Here is a 12,916-nt window from a genome sequence, read left to right on the forward strand (position 1 = left end):
AATAGCCAGAGTATCCCACGGTATCTCATGTCAGAGATCTTAGGCTAACGGTGTGCACAATTAATTATGTAACGAAAAGTCATCTTTCTCTTTTGCCAGGAATTCTACCTCGATCGCAATAGTCTGACCAGTGTCCCATCCATGTCACTCAATGGACCATCAGCTCTCAAATTTCTATCCCTACGCGGAAACAACATTGCCCAGCTGAGAACGGAAGCCTTTGCAGCTCAATCGAATCTCGAGAGGATCGATCTCAGATACAACCGAATTGGACATATCGAAGGGAATGCCTTTTCTGGCCTGAGAAATATCAAGGAGATCTACTTGGCTGGAAATCGTCTCTCCCGGATGAACAGTGATGTCTTCTTGGGAGCTTCAACACTCCAAAAACTCGACTTATCCGAAAATTTCATTACAAACTTCCCAGCAGTGTCTCTAAAAGAAATTGAGAATGTACGAGTTCTCAATCTCTCAGCGAATATGATCACCAATTTAGACAGTTCCCACCTAGCTCAACTCAAGGGGTTACAGATCCTAGACGTTAGTCGGAATGGGATCACCTCGATTGCTCCAGGGACATTCAGAGATCTCCGAACACTGAAATTCCTAGACATCAGTCTCAATGCCCTCAGAACTGTAAGAACTACCCCAACCTGACCTTACTTTGACTTCTATCTCTGACCTAATCCCTTCCACTTTTTTCCTAGATCGAAGATGACGCCTTGGAAGGTTTGGATGCCCTACAGACCCTAATCATCCGAGACAACAACATCCTCCTGATCCCTGGCAGTGCCCTTGGACGACTACCCAGGCTCTCTAACCTCTATCTAGACTTCAATAGAGTTGCTGCCCTGTCCTCAGATATTCTAGGATCCATCCAACCAGAAGACATTCGGTACATGTCTCTTTCACGGAATGTTATCCGAGAACTTCCTCCTGCCAGCTTCCAAATGTTCAAGAACCTCATCTATCTCGACTTGTCAGGGAATTCCCTGATTGGCATTAGCGCTGATATCTTTGTCGGACTCGAGGGTGCTCTTCAGGACCTCAGGCTAGCACAGAACAAAATCACCAGCGTCGGAAATGTCCCACTGGTTCTTAATCACCTCTTGAAATTGGATCTCAGCGAGAATAATATTGTTGATATCCCGAGAAATGCTTTCAGTGGACTTCCAGCCCTAGTTCACCTCAATCTCAGTGGGAATCCCCACCTAGGACCCATTCCTCACAGTCTCCTAACACCACTGAAAAAGCTCAGGACTCTTGATCTCAGCAAAGCGGGTCTCAAGGTGCTACCAATTGAATTGCTAGCAAATAATCCTGACCTTCAAATTGTGAACCTGCAAAACAATGCTATACAAGAGATCCAAGAAGGAACCTTCTCCAATCTGAGAAATATCACATCCATTGACCTATCCAACAACAACATTATGTCCATCAGACCATCGTCCTTCGTCAATGTAATGAGTATCCAGAGATTGTCTCTCCGTGGAAACCAACTGAGTGCTTTCAAAGGAGAAATCTTCAATACAGGAACTAGCCTTGAGGACTTGGACATATCCAACAACCAGATCATCTATCTCTTCCCTTCAGCTTTCAGGATTCATCCTCGTTTGAAGAACCTAGATATCTCTAGCAACAAACTAAAGTTTTTCGTGTCAGAACTAATTGGGAATCTCCAGTACCTGGAATTCATCAATTTATCAGGGAATATGCTGAAGAACATTGAGGAACTGGACTTTGCCAGGCTTCCTCGACTTAGAAGTCTCTTGATCGCTAGAAATTCTATCGATACTCTCAGCGAAATGTCTTTCCACAACTCCACTCAGCTCCAAATCATCGATCTCAGCGACAACAAACTGGAAAGGATAGGTGACCGAACTTTTGAGGGTCTAGTGAGGCTTGAACACTTGAATCTCGAAGGGAATAACTTATCTGAACTCCCGGAAACCATCTTTGAGAGGGGAAAGTTGCAAATGCTAGAAAATATCAATCTGGCGAGGAATAACTTTGAAGTAGCTCCTCTCAAATCCCTCCAGAGACAGTACTTCTTTGTCTCGTCTGTAAATCTCAGTCAGAATAAGCTGAAGCACATCCCTGGAGATGATAGTATCATGGTTAACATTAAGGAGTTGGATCTATCATTCAATCCTCTCTCTGAAGAAGCCATTTCGAATATTCTAAGCGAACCCAAGACTGTTAGGGATCTCAACCTCGCAGGAACTGGTATTAGAGAAATCACATCTCTGGAAACACCGTTCTTGCAAGTCCTCAATCTTTCACTCAATCACATCACGAGTGTCAACGAACGGGTATTCAGTAGGGCTACCCTCCTGGAGAACCTAGATCTTTCAGGAAATAAACTACAGGACATGAAGACTGTATCGAAGATCTGGCCAACGTTGAACTCCCTACAGTATCTTGACCTGTCCAATAATTCTTTCGAAACCATCTCTCATGGAGATCTGGACAATCTGGAGATGCTAAAATCCCTCTCTATAGCTAATCTCAATCAGTGCTCCCGGATTGAGAAGAATGCCTTCAAGGATTTGCCAAATTTGTCGAAATTGAGAGCCTACAACTATCCTAGATTAGGGTACTTGGACGTTCAGGGCATCCTGGAGGCTTTGCCCGGTTTGGAGACTTTGGACATCGAAGTAAAAGACGCAGCTGTAGGCAGCGATCAAATTCAACCATCGCATCATCCGAGACTCAAGGAACTGGGTATCCGAGGGTATCGGTTAAGGAGTATATCTTCGGGAACATTGGCAGGACTCAAAGCACAGGATTTGAATATTAAATTGAGAAATACATCCTTATCATCCCTTCCACCGGCTCTTCTCTTCCCAGTTCCGAGATCTTCTCATCTCACACTTGATATCACGGGATCTAGAATACCTGTTCTCTCACCACAACTCCTATCAGCTCTTGATGATCGTCGGAACAGCCTGGCCCTAAAAGGTTTGGATAGCAACCCTGTTCACTGCGACTGCAATGCCAGGGCACTCAGAAGATGGATTCCAGGAACCAATATGGCAGGATTGAAATGCAAAACTCCGGAATATCTTCAAGATAGACTATTGATTGAGGTAGGAGATGATGAACTGACTTGCGACCCTAGAAGACTTCCTACAACAACACCAAAGCCCACAATTGCCATTATGACCTCAAGCACGAGCCCCAGGCCAACCATGACATCGACAACTGAACCTGAAATCATCTGGAGTCTAGCTCCCACTAAATCCATGCCGAAAATCAAGACTAAACCGCCGCAGATGAAGCAGGCTCCCATGAACAATGACGACACCTTGATTATCGGGATTGTTGGAGGAGTTGTAGCCTTCATTGCTATCCTCATTATTATTATCTGTATCGTACGTCTTCGGATGAGCAGTACTCCCTACCGCGGACCCGTTCACATGGGAATGCCCCCAATGCCAATGGGTCCGGGAAGTGTTCAAATGAGCTTCAAGGGAGGACACGGACCTGCTCTATATGCTGTTCCGCCCTATGCTCAAAGCTATGCTACACTGCCACATAAACTGCCACCGCCGCATTCCGTTGTGGCCCAGAGTCACGCGAATTTGAGCCAAATTAGACCGGCCTACTCAACAATGGGTCGGGTACCTTATGCCTTCCAACAACAACAACCTCCACCACCTTCTCAGCAAAATCAACAACCGCAATCTACATCCCACAATGGTCAACCCTACGTGATCTACGACGAGAAGGCCTACAGATAATCCTACAGGTGACCAAGGAAGGTCCCAAGACAAAGTATAAACTCCGGGTGGAAACTTCATAAAATGCGGACTTTAGACTTAATGCCCCCGGCACATCTTTTAGATCAGGAAAATTTCATGAAATCAAAATTCGTGTCCATTTCTTTCTCAAAAGGTTTGCATATGTCCATCTTACACTTTCGCACTTCAAATTCGATTGAGATAAATTGAATTTTCTGTTATGTTCAAAAGAAAAAGAAGAGTGCAAAAGAATGAGACAGACATATGCAAAACGTGTGAGAAAGAAAGGGATTTGAATTTTGACTTCATGAACGTTTCCTGATCTAAAAGGTGTGCTGGAGCCATAAGGTTTAAGGCTCAAAAAATTGGCGTTAGGACATCCTTATGGCTCTGGTACACCATTTAGATCAGGAAAATTTCATGAAGTCGAAATTCGAATCCCTTTCTTTCTCACAATCTTTGAATTTGTCTATCTCATTCCTTCGCACTCTTCTTCTTCTTTTAAACGTCACTCCAAATTCAATTTAGCTCAATCGAATTTGAAGTGCGAAAAACTGAGACAGACATATGTAAAATGTGTGAGAAAAGGATGTAAATTTTGATTTTATGAAATTTCCTGATCTAAAAAGTCTGCTGGAGCCAAGCGCCTGGCAAGTTGGCCTTTTTATATGGATCTATTTGAAGCCAATTCCTAAATTGATCTCGGACTCAGCTCACAGTGCTCTAAGGAAAAAATTTATTTAAACAAAAATTTAGTATATTTATCGCTCCATACGGAAAAGTATCTTATAATACGGAAAAACTTCTCACTTTTTAAATATTTAGCATAACGATCACGAGTGCAGAAAAATTTCCATACGCATTTGTATGTGAAAGTAAGAAATTGGCTTCAACTTTGAAGGCCACTCGCCGGGGACTAGGCTGGAGCCATTACGACAAATTTTTGACAAACAGCCTTACAATTTTCTTTTTTAATTCAGAGAATTTTTCAAAATGATGGAAATGGGCTTAAATCTCTCGTCTAAAAACCGCATAATTTTCCAATGACGTGCCCCCGGAGTTTCCCTCGAGACTCTGTCACACTCTAGACCTCTCTAGCTTTATTCTCGCGTAATATTTACGCGCCAATTTGTTTTTATAATTTTAAAATTTGTTGTTTTACGTTGTAAATATAAGTGCATTTGTAGGCAATTAACAGAAACTGAAAAATATACTCCTTCCCTTTATTTCTAAACGAATAAAAAAAAGTATCTGTAACTTTTTATAGGGATATTTCAATGAAAAACTCAATTGTAAAATTAGAAAATATATATATTTTTTTTAATTAAGATAAAACTAGAAATAAATTTAGAGACATTGTTGAAATATTTAAAAATAAATTTTAAATAGGATTCCATAGGCACTGTAAGCAATTTGCACTTCACAAGGCTCAACATTGAAACAGAAATTAATAAATTAATTAAATGATAGACTTTACATGTTGTGCAATTTCTGATAAATGGCAATGATATTGGTTGAATCTCCAACTTCGATTTTTGCCTTAAGTTCCCAGAATTTTTCCCCCAACAGAGCATCAGGGCTGGGATCTGTGTGAATTCCAGCCCCCAATTTTGGACCTCCAATCACCACAAAGTCTCCCCGGAAGTGTCTTAAATAGTCCCGGAAAGCCGCGCCGTTGTTGAAGTAGCAGAACATCAGACAAAAATCTCCACTTCTCGCGCATTTTTGCAGGAAATCGCCATCAATTGGAGTCTCAGTGAAGTTCAGAGGGATGAAAGTGTCAGGAGCATAAGAAGATGTCCACCAGGATTTATCCAATTCCAATCCAGACACTTTAATACCTTCCCAGAATTTCACAAAAATAATTAGTTGGGAGTACTTTTTCACTGAGAAAAAAAACTCACCACAGCTTTCCTGGATGATCCACTCAAACAGCCCTGATCCACAGCCTATGCTGAGGATTTTGTTAATTCCACAAACTTCTAAAGATCTGCCCAGACTTTTCAGGCACTCTTCAGTTGGCCAGATCCACGAAAATTTTCTCCTTTCATCTTCAGGAACTTGGGAGACAATTTGGCGGATCGTTCGCCAATCTCCTGAACACTTCCACTTTGATACACTCTCAGAGATTGCAGGAAACATCTTGTGCTTCCCACAAGATTGCTTTTCAGTCTGATAGGAAAAAGCCACACGGGAAAGCGTGAAAATTGGCACAAAGTCAAAGCAGAGTTGAAAACCAATGGCAAAAAACATTTTGAGCAGTAATTTTGTGCAAATGGTCAGCAGAAAAACAAACATGATCAGTAAATTAGACAAAAAGGGCCAGTAATAAAGAACTTTGCATTAAATTAAGTTGTATTTAAATTAAATCAGAATCAGTAAAATTTGTAAACGACTATTAAAAAATGATTCGGTAAATATAAAATAAATAGAATAGGAACTACTAAAATAAGGGAAAAAATAAATGATCAGTAAAAATTTAAAAGTGGTCAGCAAAAAATTAAATTTGATCAGCAAATAATTCGAAATGATCAGTAAAAATAATAATTTTGTCAGTAAAAATTTAAATTTGGTCAGTAAAAACTTCGAATCGATCACCAGAAATATTCGAGTTGATCAGTAAAAAATTAAAAACTGATCAGCAATATAACAAAAATGGTGAGTAAAAAGAAAATATGGTCAGTAAAAAATTAAAAATGAACAATAGAAATATTCGTGTTGATCAGCAAAAAATTAAAAATGAGCAGTAAAAAATTAAAAATGACCAGTAAAAATTAAAAATTAGCAACAAAAAATAAAAAATTAGCAGTAAAAAATTAAAAGTGGCCAGTAAAAAACTAAAACTGATCAGTAGAAATATTCGAATCGATCAGCAAAAAATTAAAAATGAGCAGTAAAAAAAACATGTGGTCAGAAAAAATTAAAAGTGGTCAATAAAAAATAAAAAGTGGTCAGCAAAAAATTAAAAGTGATCAGTAAAAAATTAAGAACAACCAGTCAAAAATAAAAAGTGGTCAGCAAAATATAAAATTTGGTCAGTAAAAAATAAAAAGTGGTCAGTAAAAAATAATATAAATTGTTTAGCATAAAATTAAGCCAAATGATAAGCCTGGATCAGCTTATAGAGGTGCGATTCCTTCATTGCTAATTTGGATTTTGGTAAACTCGAACGATATTTATACATGAATAACGTCAATTTCGTTTAATTTCATTTTTTTACTGATCATGTTTCACTTTTTCCTGACCGCTTTTCACTTTTCACTGACCGCTTTTAATAAAATACTGTTCTTTTTTTAATTTTTCACTGCCCTTTTTTATTTTTTATTGATCATTTCGAATTTTTTGCTGTTCAAATTTGACTTTTCGCTGCTCGATTATTCAATGCCTTACATAAATATAATTAGAACCATTAAAATAATTACCCAATAAACGAAAAAGTAATCAGTAAAAATGTCAAATTAGATCATTGAAACATCTAACTCTTAATAATGGATCCGGCACACCTTTTAGATCAGGAACATTTCATTAAGTCAAAATTCACATCCTTTTCTTTCATAAAAGCTTTGCATATCTACTCTTTCGCACTCTTTTTCTGAACATCACACTAAATTAAATTTAGTTCAGTCTGAGAAAGAAAAAGACGCGAATTTCGATTTCATGAAATTATACTAGATCGGTAATGGTTAATGGCATAAAAATTAATTTTGGACAGAAATTGCTCCTGATACCTTTTATATCACGTAAACTGCATGAAGTAAAAATTCATTTTCTTTTCGCTCTACGATTTTGCATATGTCTATCCTGTTCTTCGCACTCTCTTCTTCTTCTTTTGAACGTCATTACAAATTCAATTCTAATTCAAGTGCAAAATTTTAGGAGAGATTTATGAAATATTTTCAATAAAGAAGAGGGATCAACATTTCGATTAAAAAAGGCAAAATTGAATTATTATAGGTCTCGCACAGCGTTCTGGTTAAGAAAATTTCATGAAATCAAAATTCACATTTTTCTCTATCAAGAGTTTTGCATACGTCCAAATCACACTTTCGCATCTAAAATTAGATTAAACTAAATTGAATTTGGTGTGATGTCCCAAAGAAAAAGAAGAGTACGAAAGAGTCGGAAAGACGTGTGCAAAATAATGAGAAAAATAAGGATTTGTATTTCTATTTCACGAAATTTTGTTAATCTAAAAGGTGTGTCAGATCTATTAAAAAAAAGATTTTGATCTTCAATGATCCTCAACTTTTTGATCGAGAAAATTTCAAGATTTTTTCTTCAAGACTTATTTATTTTATTTAAATTAAAAACTACCTTTGAAACTGTGTGTTTTTGACGAAATTACAGGCATGAAATTATTTTGTGAAATCAAAATTACCAGACCTTTTATTGTCGATCCTGTTGCATATTTGATTATTTCGCTAGATATTTTACTGTATTTAGCGATAAACACATAATGCATCACGTACCCATTGAGCTAAATTCAATTTAGATTTGAATGCAAAAAAGTGGGATAGACTATGCAATCCATTTGAGACAGGGATGAAAAATTGATTTCGAGATTTTTTATGACCTAAAAGTTATGGCAAATGGATAAAAATCAAATTCGGTTACTCATGGCTTCGGCATACCATTTAGGTCAGGAAAATTTCCTGAAGTCAAAATTCGAATCTTTTTCTTCTCACACGCCTTGCATAAGACTATCTTATTCTTTTGCACTTCTTCTTCTTTTAGACATCACAACAAATTCAATTTAGCTCAATCGAATTTGGAGCGAAAGAATAAGATAGGTGTGCCGGAATACAAGGTGTGCCGGAGCCATCAGAAACAAAAATTTAATTTCGCGTTCGTATTTTTTTTGAGTGACCAAATTTTATTTTTTCTTGGTTAAATTTTATTTTTTACTAAATAAATTTTTCGTTTTCATTCGTCAAATTTTATTTTACACTATTCATATTTAGTATTTTTACGTGATAAATTTTTTGAACGACTTAGTTTTTTTGCTGATCTAATTTATTAATTTTTACTGATATAATGAATTTTGTTTTCAATGGCTCTGCCACACCTTTTAGACCAGGAAAATGTCATGAAGTCGAAATTCGAATCCCTTTCTTTCCCATACGCTTTTCGCACTCTTCTTCATCTTTTAAACATCACACCATATTCAATTTAGCTCAATTGAATTTCGGTAAGGGATTTTAATTTTGATTTCATGAAATTTTAAAAGGTGTACCGGAGACGTAAATTTTACATTTATTTTTCGATAATAAAATTTCATTTTTTGATGATTTTTGATTTTATTTTTTTACCGATATGAAAATTTTATTTTTTGCTGTCCAAATTCGAAATTAAAAATTACTCTCATCTGAATTATTGCCAAAATATCTTTAAGAAGAGATTACAAAGAGCCATTGGAATTTAATTACGATTTTCAATCTGTAATCTCTTCAACTCTGTATCAAGGTAAATGTTGCCTCAAAATAATTTACCTTGACTTAGTCTTTTCTCCTTGCATTCTGTGTAAAATTGAGGGATGTTCTCTTGCGCCAGTGGACAAAGATGTTCTCCTGTGGACTTTTGGTGATACTCTCCGAAGCTCCTGCATCTTCATCTTCATCATCTTTGCTGGGACAGAGGATTTTTCTGTAGATCTCGAGGGGATCATAGGGTTTCTTTGTCTTTGGCTTTTCAGGAACTTCTGCAATTTTCTCAGCTTCCGGACTCCTTTGAGGAGTTTTTTCAACTGCTGGAGGTTCAACAATTGGCGGCTTTGCATTTCCTGTGAATTTAATCACACTGCAAGTCCTTGTGGCGGGAATGTTTAATATTTTTGGCTCTAAATGTCCTTCAGTGTCCTGTCTAGTTGCCACTGACTCTTCAACGGTTTCCTGTAGATTTTCTTCAGGATGGATGATCCTGATATGTCTCCTGAGATTGTCTTTCCTCTTGAACACGGCTTTGCAGACGGAACAATTAAAAGAAGGTGTTTGATTGTGAGTCATTGAGTGCCTGGAGAAGCCTCTGGGATCGACAAAAGTCTTCCCACATTGAGAACAAGGTCCAAAGAGGCGCTTCTTTGAGTGAGTGTTTCTGTGGGCTTTTAGAGTGGTACTTCTGCTGAATTTCCTACCACATTCTTCACAGGTGAATCTCTTTTCTTTGGTGTGGACCAGAAGGTGCTTCTTGAGGTTCTCTTTCAGGGCGAAACCACGTAAGCAGATTGTGCATTTATGTGGCCGGATATTTTCATGTTTAAGCTCATGTTGCTTGAGGTAAAACTTAAAAGGAAAGGTCATGTCGCATTTTGAGCATTTGTGTTCATATTCAGCTTTATGGATTTTCAGATGCTTCTGCAGACTCTGTGTCCTGTTGAACTCCTTGCTGCAGAGGCTGCATTTGAGGGTGTTTCCTTCATGAGATTCCAGGTGACACTGGAGATGATGCAGAGTGACAAACCCAAGACCACAATGGGGGCATTCATGGGGCTTCTTCCGGGAGGGATCACAGTAGGAATGGTAAACACATTGCTGACGACTGGAAAATTGCCTCTGACAGATTGTACATTCAAATCTCTGATTGTCCAGCCTCTTGACATTTTTAGAGAGCCTAAATTTGGTCCTTGTCCGAGATTCTGGCAATATTTGTTCAGTTATATGGTCAGGAACTGAAGAAAGACTATCAGATTTCTCATTTTTAGATTCCTGAACAACTTCCTCAGTCACATCCTCAGCACAGCCTCCATTCTCTTCGACATCCGTATCTATCTGCCAGGCCTCAGAGTCCAGAGATTTCTCTTCATTCTCCGTCCCAATTCCAGGATTTTCAGCCTCTTCCTGACCAATTTCTGCACTCAATTCCTTAGCAGCTGTTACCATCTGTGCCCAGGTTGTCTTCATTTTGCACGGTGTGCTTGATACTTTGTGAATTTGTGGCGATTTGCGGGCATTCTCCTGGCTCTCTTGGCATATTCGACATCCATTCTTCTCCTGGATAAAGCACCTCCTGCATTTATTGTGGCCACATAATTCCTGGATCAGGCGATTGCTAGTTGAGTTCACTTCACGATTGCAATACTGGCACAATTTTACACTTTGAGCACACATCTTTTATTTAAAAAATTATAATTCTCTATATTTTTACTTTTCATACATTGTTTTGATTATTCAGCTTTACCATAGCGCTTTCGTGGTGGATAGGAGAAACACAAACGTCATGCTATGTATGTATATATAAAACAACATACATAGCACACGTATGAATGAACATATATATTACTATTCCATTCATTATTATCACTTTCACACTTTCCAGTTCTGCACTACTAACAATTTCTTATCACAATAAAAATTTATTTGACATTTTATTGAAATGCAAATGATTGCATAGAAGATTTGAATTAAGAAAATAAAAAAAGAATTATTACAAAGCACACGACCAATAAAATGCTTTGAGTGCATAAAAATGTTTTAAAAAGAATAGTTTTCTATTGGTTAAAAAAGTTGTAGAAATTTTCTGAATTCGAGAGGAAATTTTAATGATTCTTACCACAAAGAGCATGAACCTTCAGCAGAAATTTAAAAAAAAAATATATCTAAAACCGCTTTTGGATAATTTTTAGATAAAGCAAGATGATACTTCTCATTATTGAATAATTTTAAAAGTCATTTAGATCGATCTTAACAACTTAATAGTAACCTTGTGCAATTTCTAATAACGATTTTCAAGGTAAAATTCGTATCAAAGAGCATAATCCTCAAATTTTTAGAAAAAGTACGTATAGATTAATTCAAAGAATCTTGGAATCTTGGACAAGAGTAAACTGATTTTAAACGTTAATGAACTGGTTATAATTAACGTTAATGAACTAACGAACATGGTTATAATGAACCAATATTTAATTTTGGCTTGCGATTAAATTCTGTTACTTCTAAACTGCAGGGTGAGTCAATTGAACTGCAACTTTTGAAAGTGCTGTTCTTTTGATAATGAAATTTATTGACGTAAACGAGAAAAAGTCAGAAAATATTCATTTGAGAATCTATTTATAATTTTGAATAAAATCACATTTGGAATGGATACTGTGTCAATCAATGAGCGCATCGCACGCTACCCGAAGATGAGACTCCGACATACGAGCCTATTCTAACACAGAAAAAAAATATTTTGTAAAAATTTTCGTAAATGTTTGTGAATTCCTATGGGGGGGGTTACAAAATGCTCGTGAATCGTATAACCCACAAACAAGTTTGTAAAAGTTTGTACTTTTTTCACAAACATTGTTCGTAACATGATCATTTGACGAACATTTTTTTTGTACTTTTACAAATATTTGTTCGTAAAATTTTGTCATTTGTTCGTAAAATATTCGACAGTAAAACAAACATTTACGAATAAATGGCAAAATTTTACGAACATTTTTTGTGTTTTTACGAAAATTTACGAACAAATGTTTGTAAAAGTACAAAAAATGTTCATCAAATGATCATGTTACGGACAATGTTTGTGAAAAAAGTACAGTGGATTGACCCTCGGTATTTTTTAGTCATGACATTGACCAACAAAGTGCCCCTTTTGGGGAAGTCGAGAGAATTCGCATTCGCTGATCTTGGCGGCCAACATGCGCTCGAAATTAATAACGAAACATTGTTTTTTAGCCAATCTTCTTTAACGCCCGATTTCTGTAATGGTTCCGAGGCTTATTGGAATCTCTGCTATTTCTAACCGTTTTTTTTGTGTACTCATGGCTTCAGAGCTTCTTCCAGGACGATTTCCCGATACACAGGTGACATTCATTTTGACCCCAAAGTCAAAAAATACCAAAGGAAAGCGATAAATTTGACATCGCAGAAGTCTATACCATAAAAAATGATGGTCCTTGACTTCCGGTAGACGTTTAGATGTTGAAAATATAGTATGACCCTTCCCATAGGTAGACACAACCATTTTGCTTGCTCACGAATTGCTCAATTGGATAATTTTGCCCATCAGAGAAGCTGATCTTCGGTGATTGGCCTCTAATGGCCAAGCGAAGCCAATTCATTCACCCAATCGAGCATAACTTTTTTTTAAAACATCGATAAAATCTTATGCTTTTTGCAATTTTTAAGGCTTCAAATAAAAGTCCTTTTCCAATATTTATCTCATGGTAATTTGCGACACGTGCGTCTCAAGGA

The 12,916-nt window shown here is 37.1% G+C and overlaps 3 protein-coding genes across 3 annotated transcripts in view; 1 reads left to right on the top strand and 2 right to left on the bottom strand.

The window, feature by feature from the left end:
* LOC129799836 (protein artichoke) overlaps nt 1-3,922 on the top strand; it is a 39,767-nt gene extending 35,845 nt beyond the window's left edge. The window contains exons 6-7 of the mRNA XM_055844077.1: nt 100-636; nt 708-3,922. Of these exons, the coding sequence (XP_055700052.1) occupies nt 100-636; nt 708-3,743 (3,573 nt within the window). The 3' untranslated portion in view covers nt 3,744-3,922. The remainder of the gene's footprint in view (nt 1-99; nt 637-707) is intronic.
* A 1,294-nt stretch (nt 3,923-5,216) lies between these two features.
* On the bottom strand, nt 5,217-5,996 carry LOC129798458 (uncharacterized). The gene is made up of 2 exons (XM_055841607.1): nt 5,648-5,996; nt 5,217-5,584 (listed from the first exon to the last, which is right to left on the bottom strand). Exons 1-2 carry the CDS (start codon nt 5,994-5,996, stop codon nt 5,217-5,219), a joined length of 717 nt encoding a protein of 238 aa, XP_055697582.1.
* LOC129799838 (zinc finger protein 425) lies at nt 5,851-10,905 on the bottom strand. The gene is made up of 2 exons (XM_055844079.1): nt 9,233-10,905; nt 5,851-5,915 (listed from the first exon to the last, which is right to left on the bottom strand). Exon 1 carries the CDS (start codon nt 10,844-10,846, stop codon nt 9,239-9,241), a length of 1,608 nt encoding a protein of 535 aa, XP_055700054.1. The 5' UTR covers nt 10,847-10,905; the 3' UTR covers nt 5,851-5,915; nt 9,233-9,238.
* Between the last annotated feature and the right edge of the window lie 2,011 nt (nt 10,906-12,916).

Source organism: Phlebotomus papatasi, chromosome 1 (assembly GCF_024763615.1).
Source record: "Phlebotomus papatasi isolate M1 chromosome 1, Ppap_2.1, whole genome shotgun sequence".
Taxonomy (NCBI): Eukaryota; Metazoa; Arthropoda; class Insecta; order Diptera; family Psychodidae; genus Phlebotomus; species Phlebotomus papatasi.

Excerpts from the sequence above, each read along its gene's own strand:
- LOC129798458 (XM_055841607.1), bottom strand. The coding sequence starts at position 5,996 with ATGTTTTTTGCCATTGGTTTTCAACTCTGCTTTGACTTTGTGCCAATT. Across the intron at positions 5,585-5,647 it reads GATCATCCAGGAAAGCTGTG|GTATTAAAGTGTCTGGATTG; the intron begins GTGAGTTTTTTT and ends AATTCTGGGAAG.
- LOC129799838 (XM_055844079.1), bottom strand. The coding sequence starts at position 10,846 with ATGTGTGCTCAAAGTGTAAAATTGTGCCAGTATTGCAATCGTGAAGTG.